Raw genomic sequence first — 17,646 nt, 5'->3', positions numbered from 1 at the left:
AGAAGATATTTATGTTAAATAAGATTTTTGTAGTTATCGCCCAGTCAACAACCAAGATATCGCATCGGCGGTGATACGGCGAGTGGCCTTTATCCCTTTAAAACTTTTGTGGGAGTTTGTTACGGTGGAATAACACCGTCGCTGAAACGCTGCCTTCAGGTCACGACTATCAACAGGTGATCGAGACGGACACGTGCTAACCGGCCGCTTTCCAGTTGGATTTGACCACGGACTCGGGGTTTTTGATACCAGAGTATCTTCGGAGCAAGTCTCCCCTCCTCCCCTTCTCTCCACTCGCCGTGGAGGAATATCCGATCCTCCTCTCTATTCCGGCGGTCAGTCCTCGTTATTCCAGTGCCGGAGATTCCACAAGGTAGTTTATTCTAGATATATATGGTGCTCTTTTGTTTTCCTATATATATATGTATATATATATTGGCTCCAACTCTCCGTCGACATCTATTGGAATATTTTAATTCCCATTTTCATTGTTTTACTCCATATTATAATAGATTTCGTCTCATCCAGTGTTCTTGGGGATTGAAAATAAACATGTAAAATAATTAGGGGGCATGGGGTTTATCTCGAAGTGGATGATTGGGTTCCGTTCGGCAAGCTTCACTGGTCTCATCGGCAGTGGCTGTTGTTTGGGTATATATTGTTGGAATCTAGCGGTACTCGCCGGCCAGGGAAGGAAGCTGTGTTCGTTTTCTTTGTAGAGTTGTGATGGTTTTGTCTTCTGTGGTTCTTTTCTTTGATGTTTTTTTTATTGGGATACCTCTGGAAATTGGAAAGGTCTAAGCTTAGGCTTCTACTTCTCTGCTTAGTTTTCATAGAGCAAGAGGGTGGTTAAAAAGAAAAAAAAAGGGCCTTGACAATTTTCTCTTTCATGCTGTATTTTATTTTCTTTCCTTGCGGCCTTTTTACTGCCGATCCTACCCGAGGAGATCCCAAAGAGGCCTTAGAATAGTTATGACTCTGAATAAACCCGTCAAAGGGAGTTAGCTATTGAATTATGATGCCTACGCACATGAGATGTTTCTAGGATGAGCATATGATCTCTTTGCAAAGGATTTTTAAGGCTGCTTAAACAGAAACTTAGTATTTCTAATGAGTCAATAAAATATTTATTAATCATTTTCTGAAATATAATTAAGAATGAGAAGTTGCTGTTCATCCTTTTTTTCTTGTTGTTTTTTTCCAACTCGGTTTTAGTTTATTATCATGCCAAACTCACTCTTTGAGTTAATCATGATTAGAAAAAAAATAATAGCAGAATATAGAGATGGATTTTATTTAACATATATCTCCGTGCGCGCTAAATAGGCTATACACATCACAAGTATATCATGCACTGAGTGCATTAATCATTGAGATGAGGTAGAATGAATGAAACCCACATTAATGCATCTCATTGATTGATGGCGTGCACGAGCACTATCTTGCATCACCAATCTTCTTTCTCCCTATCAACCATTGGATGGCAACCTTTACAACTCTCAAAGCACTCCAAACAATTTTATTCATCCATTTGCAGAGATTGCAATCCAACAGTCGATTTGTGAGAAAGATTTTGTCCCTTTTTTTTTGTTTTTTCTGAAAATTTTCCCTAGCCTTCCCTTTTGGCGTGAAGCCAACGACACGCTATCCTAAAGAAGAGAACCATGTCCGCATGGCTTTCGGTGCGAGTCAATCAACTTGCTTGGAAAAATTTTTAAAACATAAGAGTCCAGCTGTGAAGCATGGCCGAAACGTCCCTCCCTTCATAAGTTAGGGGACGTACACACCCAATAGAATAGAATACGGCAGAAACTAGGAAAGCCTGGAGCATTCCCCATCGCTTCTCTTGGTTGCTTCCACCTTGTAACAACCCTTCTTTCTCTCTTCCATTCTAGCAGGGAAAGCGAGACCCCTCGAAAATATTCTGCTTAGAGAGAGAAAATGGGAGCCGGAAGCGGCAGCGGCGGCGGCGGCGGCGGGGAGGTGAAGAGAAGAGGGTGCTCGTGCACCAAGGAGGACTTCTTTCCGGAGGAGTCGTTCAAGAGCTGGGTTAATTACCGGCAGGCGCTCCGGGAGACAGGGATGCGGCTCCGGGACCGGGTGACAGCCCGATCGCATGACTTGACGGAGCTGCACGAGGTGCGGGCGAGGAGCGGGCATGAGATGAAGAGGAACCTCTCCTGGTGGGATCTCATCTGGTTCGGCATCGGCGCCGTCATCGGCGCCGGAATCTTTGTGCTCACCGGCCAGGAGGCCAATAGAGATGTCGGCCCTGCCGTCGTCCTCTCCTACGTCGTCTCCGGAATCTCCGCCATGCTCTCCGTCTTCTGCTACACCGAGTTTGCTGTTGAGATCCCGGTCGCAGGTAAATAGTTTTATTTGTTTGTTTTGTTTGTTTGCTTAAGCTTTGGGTTAATATAAAGGCTTTAGTTGGCGATTCCTGTGGATAAATTAAGGTGCCAACTAGCCTTAATAGTTAAAAACTCAGGGAAAATAGCCTGTGCCAACTAGGTCAGTGATTGGTTTGATTAATTTTTTAAAAAAAAATAGAATTGTATTGGATTTTTTTTGGATCTATCAAATTTATCAATTAATAAAATATTATTCGATTCGCAAATAAACTTTTATAATATAAGTATATAACAATCATCAATATAAGTATATACATAACTAATTCAATCCTTCTCTTCCATAATAAATTTTTCTCTTCAACTTAATTAATTTCTCCGAGCAAACTTATTCCTCTTCTGTCTCCATGTTTCTCTTTAAAAAATCTTATTTATCTCAAATCTCTATCTCCTAATTTTTAATATTTTACATTATTTATTATTTTGTGTGGATAGTATTAATTAAATGGCTAGTTGGTTGGCTGTTCGGTATCAAAAATCAAATTAATGGGTATAAGTTCTGTGGATTATAAGGATTTTGTGCTGAAGATTCTTCCAACGGAGTGGGGAGGATATCGAAGGTCTTCTTTCATTCTTTTGGCAAGGCTACCAAAAGTCTTCCGAGTCCCTTTCAGAGGGCCGGTTGCTTGACCCGACCGTCATGCACAGCTCTTTTGTGCGTCTCATTTTTTTAAAAACGAGAACGATTGACCCACCTCTGACATCGATGGTTCCCTGTGCAACCAGAAAAAAATCAAGGTTTGACAAGTGCGCTCATGGATACGAGCAAAGTTCAGTGCTTTTCCAATACAATTTTATTTTTAAGAGAAAGGCATGATAAAGGTCAATAGAACTTGAATTCAGTGGCTGCTATTTTTTTTCTAAAGATCTGTTTGGTTTCGTGAAAAAATTAATTTTTATATTATATTATTATATTTGATAGAAAAGTGAATGAGGAAGATGATAAAATAAATGGTATGTCGGAGAATTACCAAATGAAGATAATCTAAAAATATTATTTTTAATAAAAATACTCTCACTTATATTATATGAATATTATAGTAATTATATTATATAATAAATACTAATATTATATTCTTAAGATAACCACTGTTGCACTTTGCATTGCATTGCTTTAGTTCCAGTTCCATGTTCAATGCGATTAACTGAGTGGCCGCAGTGCTTACTTTTGTATAAAATTTTGTTCAAAATACATTGAATCTGATATTTACTTGAGATAATTTGAGGTGTAGAATGGATGTGTGTGAGGTGGGACTTAATATTTTTCTAAAAATTATATTACTCATTAGAATAATTAATGATAAATAAAATATGAATAATTTAAGTATTAAATAATTTAAATTTGTTCGGATATATAATTATCTTATGCTCTTTTCGTTTCCTTTGCATTATATCTGACTTAGATATTGAATTATAATGGATTTAGGAAAAATACTTGCAGGGTCAAGCTGGCTAGGATAGTCTATAGTGAAAAGGAAACTATATGTGATTAAAGCAAAAGATAATTAAGTTGCAAAGAACTATTGAGTTCTGTGTGTGTGTTTAAATTGTCCTAGTGATTTATTAATGCTACTGTTCATGAGAATGAAACACATGCTAATTCATTTCATCAGCAAAAAAGATTAGAGGATAAAAAATTCATCTAGACCTTGGATTCACAGAATTAAGTCAGTTAAGTTGTGTAAGAAGATGTAAGAAATACATGATCTGTAATATCTTCCTAAGGAGTGAAATCATTCGAAGAGTCCTACTGGCCACTTGTGAGAACCTTCGTATTTTTTTTTCAGAAGTATTTTAATCCTGTATACTCTTTGCAAGTTCAGAAATCATGTTTATTGGGATACAAATTTCCATCCAATTAAGCATTTTACAAAAACTTTATTTCAAACATGTAGTTTGACAGTTTTTCTTTTTTTTCTCTTTTTTTGTTTTTACCAATGAAAAAATTATCCGTAAGAATTCTTGAGAAGAAAGAGCAAACCATTTTTTATCATTCTTCTCGTGTTTCCAGTTTCCGCTAATTATCTACCATCTTCCATGTGTTTAGTAGTAAAATTACCCTGGAATCGTAGTCTGGAAGATAATTAATTACGTTTTGTAGCTTTGCTTCCATTCTAATTACCATCTTTCCTTGCCTTCGTTGCTTCCCTTGGGTGATATATATGCTTGAATGATATCAACTCGATCTCTGAAGGTGGTTCCTTTGCCTACCTCCGGGTGGAGCTCGGTGACTTCATGGCGTTCATCGCGGCGGGCAACATCCTCCTCGAGTATGTAATTGGTGGTGCTGCTGTGGCCCGTTCTTGGACCTCCTACTTCGCCACCTTGCTTAACCACGACCCCGAAGACTTCCGCATCCATGTCTCCGGCCTCGCCGCCGATTACAACCGCCTCGACCCCATCGCCGTTGCCATCATCACCATCGTCTGCATCGTGGCCGTCCTCAGCACCAAGGGCACATCCCGCTTCAACTACATCGCCTCCATCATCCACGTCGCCGTCATCATCTTCATCATCGTCGCCGGCCTCACCAAGGCCGATGCCAAGAACTACACCCCCTTCGCCCCTTACGGTGCCCGCGGCGTCTTTAAAGCCTCCGCCGTGCTCTTCTTCGCATACGTGGGCTTCGATGCGGTCTCCACCATGGCCGAGGAGACCAAGAACCCTTCCAAAGACATCCCCATCGGCCTCGTCGGTGCCATGTCCATCACGACGCTTGCCTACTGCAGCCTCGCCGTCACTCTCTGCCTCATGCAGCCATACAAGCAAATCGACGTCAATGCAGCCTTCTCGGTAGCATTCGAAGCCGTCGGGATGGACTGGGCCAAGTACATCGTCGCGTTCGGGGCTCTCAAGGGCATGACAACCGTCCTCCTCGTCTCAGCCGTCGGCCAGGCCCGGTATCTGACCCACATCGCCCGCACCCACATGGTTCCGCCGTGGCTAGCACAAGTGCACAGCAAGACCGGCACTCCGATCAACGCCACCGTCGTGATGCTCTGCGCAACCGCCACCGTCGCCTTCTTCACCGACTTGGGCATCCTGTCCAATCTCTTATCGATCTCCACTCTATTCATCTTCATGCTTGTCGCCGTGGCTCTCCTCGTCCGCCGCTACTACGTGAGCGGCGAGACCTCCGACTTCAACCGGTATAAGTTTGTCGCTTGCATCGTGCTCATACTGGCATCGTCGATCGCGACGGCGACCTACTGGGCGCTGAGCAAGAAGGGATGGATCGGGTACGTGGTGACGGTGCCGATATGGTTCCTGTCGACGTCGTGTCTGTGGCTGGCTGTGCCGCAGGCGAGGGCGCCGAAGCTGTGGGGGGTGCCGATGGTGCCATGGCTGCCATCGGTGTCGATCGCGATCAATATATTCTTGCTTGGATCGATCGACTCGAAGTCGTTCATGAGGTTTGGCATCTGGACGGCGTTCCTGCTGATATACTACTTCTTCTTCGGTCTCCATGCGTCGTATGACACAGCGATGGCCACGACGGCCTCGCAGCCGATGAAAAGGTTGGAGGAAGGGGGATCTGGGCAGAAGGCAGCAGAGGAAGCCACTAATGCTAAGTAAATGGAGTGGTGCAAGGAGAAGATCAGGAGCAGCTACTAATATAAGATTGTGTTTTCACGTTTTCTTTTCTTGTTGGCCTTTTGAAAAGAAGAAAAAAAAAAAAGGGAAATGAGTTGCAAGAGTGTGAAACTCTAGTTTGAGACGAGAACGTCTTAGTTGGAGGGTGATGTTAAAAAGCAGCAAGTTTGTAGCTGGAATTGTGTGAAAGTATCAAATGCTAAGCAATGGTTTTCAAAAATCAGCTTTGAGAATGACAGCGAGCTTCTTGGTGTTCCAACTCCAAGAATTCCGATTCTCTTGAGATACTTCTGCCTATATGGTGTCACCAATGTATCATGTATTCTCGAGTGACATCTTTCTTTAGGAAGGAGTCTTACATCCGAAGGACTTAATTAGAGAGCTTTATGCTCAACTTGTTCAGGAAGAGACAGACTATTTTGGTTGGTCATGGGTGCAAAACGTAGCATCTTTAACATTAGTATGATATCAATTTCAAACTATGAGCACCAATTCATGAAAAGGCAATTCAAATACGAATTTTATGCTCTATAATTGTTCTACTAATGTAGATTATAGGAATCAGTAGAAGCAAATCTTTAATCACAGAAGACCTAAAGGCTGGTGATGGTCCAACCGAGCATCCCCATTGAACCTCACCTAGCCAACCAATCTGACGATTTGTTTGTTACCCTCCCGATGGTGAGACTTTGGGCACTTGGTCGATTCTTTTGATTTGCCAGATGTCTCTAATGGGTTCAGTGGTGGTTTGAGTAAGCTGAGATTAATTACTAATCCCATGAACAACTGCTAATGAAGGCCCACATTTGAGAAGCTCTCAACACATCGAAAGCAATGCACTTCCAAAGTTGCTCTAATTCTAGTGGAGGGACTGAGCACACACTCAGTGATTCAGAAGAGGCTGCACACATGAGTTTCCTGCATGGTCCCCAATGAGGAATCCTGCACCAGCAGAGTCGTTCATCACTAAGACACCGATCCATCAAACTCAATCTTGAGTGCTGGAAAGGACTGCCAAGCAACGGGAATTGGATGTAGATTATGATGATCGGTCATCAATTAACGATAGCAAAAGATCGAGACTATTATATAGATCAAGATCAGAGAAATTAATTTGTGCATCATACTAGAAGAGCTATTGTTGGCCATTTGTCACTCATATAAGAGGCCATATATAGGTAGAGAAAGCTATTTGGACAAGGACAGGTTAGTCATATAAGAAATCATCGGCAATCATCAAGGAGGAAGTTACAGGGAGAAAGAACCACCCAAAAGAGGATAGTTATTACTGTAAATAACTACCAATATAAATGTAAGTTGGAGGAGAGGGTTTCACTTGAGATCTCCCACTCTTAACATGGATTTTTGACTATTATGATGTGGACAAGATTTCTATAACTTTTCTATGTACCACGATAGGCGTTGAGAGGATTTTACATCCATGATCCTGGTCCAAAGTTCTCAAACATGAAATCTCACTTCATCTTGGAGAAAATCGATTGAGTGTCAAGAGGATTCTGCATACTTGGCCCTTATCGACATATCAAGTTCTTCAGCGTGATGACCATTCAACCCTGGAGAATATCTATATTACACCCAATTAATTTACTTTCATGTAATCAGTCTTCATTGTATAGCTCCTCTAGTTGTCAGTTATTGGTTCTGTATTTACTTTCTTTCTTTGCATTATTCTCATCGTATTACAAATTTACTTTCCTTGTTTGCATTATTCTCAACGTATGCTCTTAATCTACCTGATAGATAAAGCATGCTAGTTATGCGATCGACAACTAGAATTGTTTCCCAACAACCTTTTTTTTTGGCACACCGGGTGGAAGAATTATGTAAAAGCGTAATCCACTAGAAAGTATGTGAGCTTAAAAAAACTAATGCAAAACTAATGTCCCCATCTTTTTTCACTTCTACTTGTCAAAGATGAAAATTTGTCTTTTCAAGGAAGTGAACTCTTATATTTTTCTAACAATATACTAAATGCTTATTTTCTTAAGGAAACATGGAATTGAAAAACTTAAGCAATCTCTTATATTGTAGAATAATGTCTCTTATATTTTTGACATATATTGATTCCTTTTTTTTAAGATGCAGATTGAGTTAGTGGTGGTGAGAAGAACTATGCTACAGCAGGGGCTGGTATGTTTTGTTTTTATTCTCAATGATTTCTTTGTGTATGTATGATGTTGTCACTTATTCTAAGTGACAACTTTGATGTCGGAGCAAGGTGTGGTCATTTGGTGGTTGTATTGTGTTTTGCTTGCACATAGGATTTGAAATTGAGATTTTTTGGAATGCACTGAGTTTGAGCTTGAAATTTATGCAATCTTTAATTAAAAAATGGAGAGTAGTATGCTTCCCATTCAACTCCCTAAATTAACTAAGGAGAATTATGATCATTGGAGAATTCAAAGTAAGTTTTTGTTAGAATCACAAGATTTGTAGGAGATAGATAAAAAGGGGTACAAAGAAGCTCATTACAAGTAGAAGAATGGCACACCAAAGATCAAAGAAATGTTCTCAAAGAATCAAAGAAGATAGATAAAAAAGGCTTTGTTTGCCCCCTATCAAGACATTGAGGAAGCTAATTTTGAAAAAAAAATATAATGCCAAAACTTCGAAGGAGTCAAGAAAAATTCTCAAGAATGCACATAGGGGTATTGACAAAGTTGTGAATGTGAGGCTCTAAATTTTGAGAAATGAATTTGTGGAGATGAGCATGAATGAATCGAAGTCCATTCATATTACTTTTCAAAAATGTTGTCAATTGTAAATGAAATAAAAAGAAATGGTGATGAAATTGATAATGTTAAAATTTTACGTTCTTTGATTCCAAAATTTGAGAATGTGGTTGTAGTCATTAAGGAAGCCAAAGACTTGAGCATCATAACAATTAACCATTTGATGGAATTGCTACAAATTCATGTGCATAGATTGAGAAAGAAAACTTCTAGCTCTTTAGAGCAAGCTTTCCAAGCAACCTCTCTCTGTAAAATGTTGAAAAAGAGTGCCATGTTGCTAGTATCAAAGAAGCTGAGGTAGAAGCTATGATAGCCGAGGAAAAAGTTATAGAAACTATGGAAGAGGTTATGTAAAACAAGGAAGAGGTTTTAGTAATCAAGAAAGAGGTTCCAATTATAGAGGAAAAGGTAGAAGGCATGGTAGAAGAAGCCAATTCTCATTCCCTCCAAGAAAAAGATCAAGGGGTAATTTTACTCATTATTCCAATCAACAAGGCTCTGACAAGAGGAATGTGCAATACATCATGTATCAAAAGTATGGGCACTATAGCAATGAATGTTGGGCAAAACAAGGTAATGAAGTTGCCTTGTTTCCTAATCTCATTAAGAAAGTGTATATTGATGTGGTAATTTCTACTACGTTGTTGACTCATAATGGAAATGAAGAAAATGACAGCAATCCATAGTTTCTTAATACTGGAGCAAGTAACCATATGATAGGAAAAAAGGTATTATTTGTTGACTTTGATAAAAGTGTGCAAGGTTATGTTAGTTTTAGTGACGACTCCAAAATTCCAATGTAGGGCAAAGGTAATATTCTCATCAAGCTCAAGAATAGTAATCATAATTTTATTTCAATACCTATTATGTCCCACTTGCATAGAAATCTTTTGAGCTTGGGTTCAACTTTTAAAGAAAAATTATTATGAAAAATCACTCTCTTAGTTTGAGGAATGGTCATTGTAATTTGATTACATATGTAAAAATATCACATGGTAAAATATTTTTTTTGTATATTCAACATGATATACTCAAGTGTTTTAGCTCTATTAAATAAGACAATTCTTGGTTATGGCATTTAAGGTTTGGACATCTTAACTTTGGAGGCATGAAGCTTTTGACTACAAAGACCATGATGAAAGGGCTGCCACATATTGATCATTCACATCAAATATGTGAAGGATGTATTCTTGGCAAGCATCAGATATCAAGATTCGCTAAAGAAATAAAGTGGAGAGCATCAAAACCATTGGACTTTGCGCACATCGATATTTGTGGCCCTTTGAAGCCTATGTCAAATGGCAAGAATCGATACTTCCTCACCTTCATTAATGACTTTAGATGGAAGACTTGGATGTTTTTGTTGAAGAAAAAATTCGATACATTAGATGCCTATAAAAAGTTTAAAGCTTTTGTTGAGCAGCAAAGTATCTATCAATTAAGTTCCAAGATCCAATGGAGGTGGAGTTTACACTTCCAATCTCTTTGAAGATAATTGCCAGGAGCGTGAAATTATGCATTAAGAGACTTCATCCTACATGCCTCAACTTAATAAGGTTGCCGAAAGGAAGAATTAGACAATCTTACAAATAGCAAGGAGTATGTTGAAAGAAAAAAGATGCCTAGAGAATTTTAGACCGAAGCAGTTGCATATGCTATCTACTTACTGAATCGATGTCCCATAGTATTTACTTGAAGATATCGTAAGAAGTTTGGAGTTCTTTCAAGCCAAATATCTCTCATTTTAAAGTTTTTAGGTGCATTACTTATGCTAAAATTTTAAAGGCTAGAAGGACAAAGCTTGATGATAAGGGTGAAAAGTGCATCTTTCTTGGCTATAGTGGGCAAACAATGGGCTACAAGTTGTACAATTCAATTACTAAGAATGTGTCCGTAAGTAGAGATGTTGTATTTGAACAAGAAAACATATGCAGTTGGAGCTAAAATGATACTACTCTAGTTGAACTATAACTTGAACAAGAGAAAGTGCCAAAACAAGTTGAGAATGAGCCACAATCACCTCCTCATGGATCTCCTTCCTCATTACCATCTTTCTTATCATCGGGAGAAAGTTCTAGCAAAAAGGCCAATAAGAAGCTTGAGGGAAATCTATGAAGCTAAGGAGAATGAAGATAACATCAATTTGTATCCTATATGCTTTAAGAAGGCTATTCAAGAAGACAAAAAGAAGAAAGCAATGGATGAAAAGATTAAAGCAATTGAGAAGAATGGTACTTGGCCTTTGACAAGCTTACTATAAGGCAAAAAGGCAATTAGTGTGAAGTGGGTGTACAAGACAAAGAATGATGTAAAGGAAGAAATTCAAAGATGCAACGAAAAGTTGGTAGCAAAGAGTTATAAGCAACAATCCTAAATTAATTTTGGTGAAGTATTAGCTTCCTATTGCCCAGTTATAGACTATTAAAATGGTCATTCTTTGGCGGCTTAACACATGTGGAAGATTTATCAACTTGATGTGAAATTGATTTTTTGGAAAGGTTTTCTTGAAGAGGAGATTTATGTGGAACAACCTTTGGTGTATGCTAAAGTATGTCATGAACATAAAATGTACAACTTAAAGAAGGCTCTTTATGGGTTGAAGCAAGCACTGAGAGCATGGAATGCAAGAATTGATAAGTATTTTCAAGACAATAGCTTTGAGAAATATCTTTATGAGCATGCTTTATGCATGAAGGTGATTACTAATAGAGATGTGTTACTTGTGTAACTTTATGTTTATGACTTGGCCTTCACCAACAAATAATCTAACGCTACTCAATGAATTCAAGAAGAGCATGATCTGAAAATTTGAAATGATGGATATAGGATTGATGGCTCACTTTCTTCGCATTGAAGTGGTGCAAATGGAAGATTGAGGCTCACTTTCTTCGCATTGAAGTAGTGCAAATGGAAGATGTGATTTACATATCTCAAAGTGGCTATGCGAAGGACATTCTCAAGATGTTTGGAATGAAGTCTTACAATATGATTAATAGCCCCCTTGAATGTGGCTTGGAGTTGAGAAAAAGTATTGGAAGTGACAATATTGATCCTACTTACTTCAAAAACTTGACTGGAAGCCTCAAGTATATCATTTTTACATGACCAAATATTCTTGATAGTGTTGGGTTGATTTGTGGATATATGAAAGCACCAGATCATTCACATCTCAATGCCACCAAGAAAATCTAATGCTACATTGAACATACACTCAATAATTGCTTATTCTACTCTTATTCACATGATTTAGATTTATGGGTTATTCCAATAGTGGTTGGCGTAGAGATTTGGATAAGAAGAAGAGCATCTCCACTTATTTCTTTGTGGAAAATGGTGCATTCACTTGGTTCTTCAAGAAGTAATCGATTGTAACTTTGTCAACTCGTAAGGTGGAGAATGTGGCGATAACTTCTACCATTTATTATGCCATTTGGTTGAGAAATTTGTTAAAGTACTTGAGATTTTCTCAAGAAAGTACCATGAAAATTTTTGTTGATAACTAATCGGCAATTACTTTAGCTAAGAATCTGGTGTTTCATAAGAAAAGCAAGCATTTTGATACCTATTATCATTTTATATGAAATTATATAAAAGAGAAAAGAGTGGAATTGGTGCATTGCAAGTCTCGTGATCAAATGGTAGATATCTTCACCAAGTCATTAAAGCATGTTGTGTTTAAAAGATTGAGGAGCATGTTGGGTATGAAAACTTTTGGAAATTAGGATCAAGGGGGATGTTGGAAATATAAACCCCATATCATGGGTTCTTTAGTTTATTTTGTTTTATAGCATCTTATGTAATTGCTTTGTCATTAAGTGTACTTAAAAGTCTTTTTAGTTTGGTCCCACTTTATATAAAAGAGAAGAGCAGACCCAGCTGGTGGGTTCTTGTAATAGAGAGGGAGTTTTTGAGTTTTTTTTGAGATAGAAATGAAGAGTGGTGAGGGTTTGGTAGAAGTTTGAAGAGCAGCTGATTTTGTGTATGAAAGGAAGAACAATCTGGGGAGAAAAACGATTTTCTAGCAAGCCGACGCCACCTGTCACATCCTAGATTCGCACATGGTCATGCTACTATAAGATATTGCCCACAATAACATGAAACCCACAATATAAATTATCATAAAAGCAAATTTATAGAATAATAAAATTAGTCTAAATTCTATTTGCTAAACAAAAGCAGGTACAGAGCATTTAAATCCAACATTTGAATATTCAAGATTATATAACGCAAACTATATAGTTAAAACTATATTTATTGATAGCTTGCAACTATGCTTCGTGCTTTATTCTTTCATCCTTCATTCATTTATTCTTCCCCACTCCTAGCAACCTTACTTGTCTAAAAAATATATATAAAGAGACAAATGAGCTTTGCGACTCAGTAAGTATAACTATGCACCACCTTATCAGATCAAGGATAAATTTTTATCATGATTCAATGTATCATTTGGAAAATAAATAAAATATTTCATAAACATAATAGCAAACTATGTCATAGTAAATCAATCCTGTATGCCCAAATTATGCAACTTTGTAAAGCTAAAAGTATAATTTAAAATATTTATAATCCTCAAATATTTGCTATTTATCCATACTTTTAATTAGAACAGTGCTCACAGATTTTTTATGCTACGGTCACTATAATCTGTGATAGGGTCATCTTCGTAATCGACAAAATATCATAGTTTGTATTCGTTGCTAACTTTAACCCATTAGCAGAGGGTAGTTTCGTTGGATGCTAGCTCTAAGGTATCAATTGGCCTCCATTTCTAGAGATTGTCATAGCAATCTTAAAGCTCATAAAATATTTCATGTTTTCTTCAAATATATTTCATTAAATTATACATGAATAAAATACTAAATAGCTTTACAGAGTCCGTAATCCATAAATAATCTTTAATAATAAAACTATCATAAAATTATTTTTTATAAATCTGCTATTTTCATAAAAGTTCATAATTTATAATTAGACCCTATATGGATCACCTTCATAAGAAAATGCACCTTTTCATAATTTTAGAAATCATTCATCCATGAGACAATGCTATAAAAATATGAATAGTAAAAACAATCATATATTTAATCCTATTGCAAAGCCAATCATATCAATATGATTTATATTTTTATAGTCCAAATAAAAATTAGTAAGGTTTGTTTTAGGTCACTTACCTCTGCCCGCCCAAAAATTGCTAGGTTTAGTTGGACAAATTTGTTGCACCTATCAAAACCATTTAAGAAGCTATTCACTATTAAAAAAATCTAAATACAAATTACAAAGCTCTAAGCAACCCTAAATGGACTTGATCAGGCTTTAAATCCTGACGGGGTAAATCGGTCTAGAATCTAGAAATCAAATAGAAAGAAAAAAATTGAACCGAGGATGGGACCTGTCTTACTTGGGTTCCTGTCTTTTAGAAAGAGAAATAGAAAAATTAGAGAGAGAAAAGAGAAGAAATGAGAGAGAGGAAGAGAGGGATGGGTTTTCTCTCTCCCCATCCTCTTCTTTTTCCTCCTCTTTCCTTTCTTTTTTCTTCTTTTTTCTTTTCTTGGTAATCAGGGGAAGGATGAGAGGAAGCTGGATGGAGGATCAAGCAGAGGAAAGAGAAGGGATTTATAGAAGGTATCAGAGAGATAAGCTCGACTGTCTCAACGATGGCCAAGGAGATCAAAAAACCCTGGCCAGGACATTCCAGTTGGGCTGGCTAGATCCGTGTGCATCACCACCGCTATCTACTGCCTCCGGGCTGTCACATTGTGTCCCATGCAGCCAATGCACCCAGACTGACGTGCATGCACCGTTCTCTGTAGCGTTCCAGGCAGTGGGTCTGGGCTGTGCCCAGTATATTCGGGCCTTGTGGGCCGTGAAACCATTCACAACAGTTCTTCTAGGTAACTCACCCACATAGAACGGACACGCGGTGCCACCTTCTTCACCCATCCTCGCCAACCTCCTGTCCGTCTCCACCCTCCTTATTCCCACTTGCCATGCTTGCGAGGCAATGCTACATGCGAGGCGAGACCTCGGACCAAGAACAAAATTAATCTCATCAGGTTATGGGCCATGATTATAGCATCGTCTGAGGTGACTGCATTGTACCAAGCAGTGAGCGTGGGTGGGCGATGCATGCAGTGTGACGATGTGCAATTGGTTGTTTGTCAAGGAGGCAAGGAAGCCGAGGACGTGAGGGGTGCTGTGGCTGCCGTCGGCGTCCAGTTCAGTGAATGTTTGTTTACCTGTTGGGCTCAATTTGCAGGCAGTCTTCTATAAGGTTTGGGATACGGACAGTAAGGGTTGCTGGTGTACTACTTCCTCTTCGGGCTTCTTGCAGAACTGAGACCAATGCACCAAGCCTAAAGGATCCTGATGAAGAAGGTAGTGTTAGTTCCACGGAAACAAATAACAGCAAGACAGACTGACGTCAGAGATGTAGGGATGAGAAGGATGAACCAGCCGCCTAGCTGTGTTTCCATGTTATTAGAAATAGATTTGTGTTTCAAGATGGTAAGCCTATCTTCGGGTCTTTTGCTTCTTTTCCAGGGCAAAGATTCCTAGATTCTCTTATTAAAGTATGACGGCCTGATTCCTTTATAAGTTTTAGTTCAGAGACCATTTAAACATTGATTCCTAGTGACTGAGGCCTATACAGAACAAGATATCAACAAATGATCTGAAATGCAGGAGCTTACAGGGCCTGTGATACTTTCAACTAATCACAGTTCGTCCATAATAAAACTAAAATGCCGCTTTATGACACTTTCAGTCAATCTCAAAAGATTGAAACAGCAAGGGAGGCTTCGAGAATTCTGATTTTTGAACTGTAAAAATGACTCGAATTTCTGAAGAAACTGTCATATACAAAATCCTCACAGAATGCTCCTGGTTCTGAATATACAAACCGTCTGCTATACAACATCTCTCGCAAACCGCAAAATAATTTACACCAAAGGAGTCGGTAAATAGGCTGGAGTTGATGACTGAAGGGCACAGATAAATTATAATGTGTGGTAACCTGGTGAGCTTGCTTCCTCCTTAGGGCAGGATGGATCACTGTCAAATAATATACAGGTCGATTCATACCACAATCACACAAACCAAAAACCTTGCAAGCATAACATCAAGAAACTTGATTGTAAGATTTCTGAGAAACAAATCGTAACTGCAGAAATAATGGAAAAGAATTCCTTCGATAGCACGGGTAACTTGTTTAGGTCAACTGCGGGCTCTCTCTCCTTCTAACATGCTTTCCTTCTTAACATTGTCTGTCATGTCCCTATTTTGAGAAGGGAATTAAGAGATGTGCTATTGAATCTTTGGGCAAATCCTCTTATCACAAGAACAATGACATCACGCATGTGCCGGCTTTGCACCATCAAGTCGACTTCATTGTCACTGTCAACTACAATCTTAAAACGGTGTTGGTCGTTGCGATAAAGTTCAACCTGCAAAACAAAAGTGACAGGCCAATTATCACCAACACGTAAAAACTGATGCCAGGTGTCTCCATGTAGAATCAAAGCCTGTTCTTAAGTCCATGTCCTGAAAGTTCATCATCGATGGTGGCCTTCCATGGCTCTGAGAGCATTCACACAAGTTCCTTCACAACTACTAAGCAAGCATTTGGTGACACAATTCTAGAGACAAAATTTATTTTAATCATTCATGTGCATGACATTTTTCCAAGTTGGCAAATAAATGTTAAGAGTTGGAATAAATTTATTCTAATCATTCATTTGGAAATAGAAAAACTTACATGGAAAGGAGGGGCATAAGTTCCCCGGATTTCAGTAGTTGGAAAAGAAGTCTTCGAACCCGGTTTCATGACCTTGACCCTCTTTCTGTTGACTTCTAGAACTCTTCTCTCAAGATTTCCCACTCCTAGAGCCTGTGAAAATGATGAGACAATGGTTTCAGTCTCCAATTCATCTAACTGTTTATGATAATAAAAATGGTCAATGAGAAGATGACATGAGGGTATATAAACCAAGGATAACCACCTTCTTTGGGGACCGGTCTTTGTCACACAATGCCTGCTTCCAGTAGAAAATGAGGAATGTCAACTTTCCAGAAAAGAAAACTGGCGATTTAATAGGCCACATGCAAAACTCTCTACACATGCCCGCAAGTATGACCATAAATATGTCATTTCTGTTAAAAAATTAAAGTTCTTTTGAAAAGTGAAAACCCCTGAAAAGTATCAGGGATAAGTCATTGAATAGCCATTACTTGTGATTTGTGAAAGTCCAAACAATTATTGGTTTTATCATTATCGGTGCTATATATGCCACTTGAGAAGGTACTACTCTGCAGTTTTTTATTGCAATAATTATCCATGCGCATATTGACAATGCTTGATTAGATATAACAAAGAATGACACAAAAAACATATAAGACAAATCAGATCAAGGGCAAGACTGCTGTGTGGAAGGAACATTTCATGTGTGGTCCTTTTCAAAAGAGTAAGAAAAGAATTTCACAACTGCAACAAGTATCACCTCAAACTTGACTGATCCAAGATCCAGCTTCTGCTTCACTTCTTTGTAAACGTCAGGCTCTGCAAATGCAGAAAAGAGCTAACTAAACATATACAGGGCCAGAAAACTAAATCCAGAGGATTTAAAAAGAAAGAATTTTGTAAAAAATAAAGAAACATTAATTATGGACTTGGATGCATTGTTTGAAACAAGGTAATTCATCTCAGTACTAGGCTTTATACCAGTGCCACCCTATTACTTTGTTGGTACGTCTAGTACGGAAGCCATTTTGGCGTACTAAGTGTTGGTACACCCCTATACCGCATATTGGTACCATACTGTTACACCCCTATGCTCCATACCCTCCGATTTGGTACGATGTGGCATACTTTGGTTTGAAAGTTGATTGATATATACAGA

At 38.5% G+C, this 17,646-nt stretch overlaps 2 protein-coding genes across 12 annotated transcripts in view; one reads left to right on the top strand and one right to left on the bottom strand.

Annotated features, from left to right (window-relative positions):
- The first annotated feature begins 91 nt into the window (after positions 1-91).
- On the top strand, positions 92-6,222 carry LOC103710508 (cationic amino acid transporter 1-like). Its single transcript, XM_008796243.6, has 3 exons — positions 92-373; positions 1,899-2,365; positions 4,603-6,222. The coding sequence occupies exons 2-3, from the start codon at positions 1,942-1,944 to the stop codon at positions 5,982-5,984; spliced, it is 1,806 nt and encodes a 601-aa protein (XP_008794465.3). The 5' UTR covers positions 92-373; positions 1,899-1,941; the 3' UTR covers positions 5,985-6,222.
- Positions 6,223-15,562: 9,340 nt separating this feature from the next.
- The window catches only part of LOC103710506 (187-kDa microtubule-associated protein AIR9), a 33,386-nt gene continuing 31,302 nt past the window's right edge, over positions 15,563-17,646 (bottom strand). For 4 of the 11 annotated variants that reach the window (XM_088704121.2, XM_088704122.2, XM_088704124.2 and 1 more), the window contains exons 35-38: positions 17,248-17,306; positions 16,750-16,782; positions 16,506-16,637; positions 15,563-16,194 (exon numbers count right to left, since the gene is read on the bottom strand). In XM_088704121.2, the coding sequence (XP_088560247.2) occupies positions 16,018-16,194; positions 16,506-16,637; positions 16,750-16,782; positions 17,248-17,306 (401 nt within the window). In that variant the 3' untranslated portion in view covers positions 15,563-16,017. Of the gene's footprint in view, positions 16,195-16,505; positions 16,638-16,749; positions 16,786-17,247; positions 17,307-17,646 lie in introns of all 11 variants that reach the window. The other 7 variants (XR_015968699.2, XR_015968700.2, XR_015968701.2 and 4 more) reach the window with 3 other exon arrangements.

Source organism: Phoenix dactylifera, chromosome 9 (genome assembly GCF_051530095.1).
Source record: "Phoenix dactylifera cultivar Ajwa chromosome 9, Ajwa_hap1_PhDact_Kaust_v1.1, whole genome shotgun sequence".
NCBI classification, from domain to species: Eukaryota; Viridiplantae; Streptophyta; class Magnoliopsida; order Arecales; family Arecaceae; genus Phoenix; species Phoenix dactylifera.
This window is presented reverse-complemented; position numbering and strand designations above follow the sequence as displayed.

Excerpts from the sequence above, each read along its gene's own strand:
- LOC103710508 (XM_008796243.6), top strand. The coding sequence starts at position 1,942 with ATGGGAGCCGGAAGCGGCAGCGGCGGCGGCGGCGGCGGGGAGGTGAAG. Across the intron at positions 2,366-4,602 it reads TGTTGAGATCCCGGTCGCAG|GTGGTTCCTTTGCCTACCTC; the intron begins GTAAATAGTTTT and ends CGATCTCTGAAG.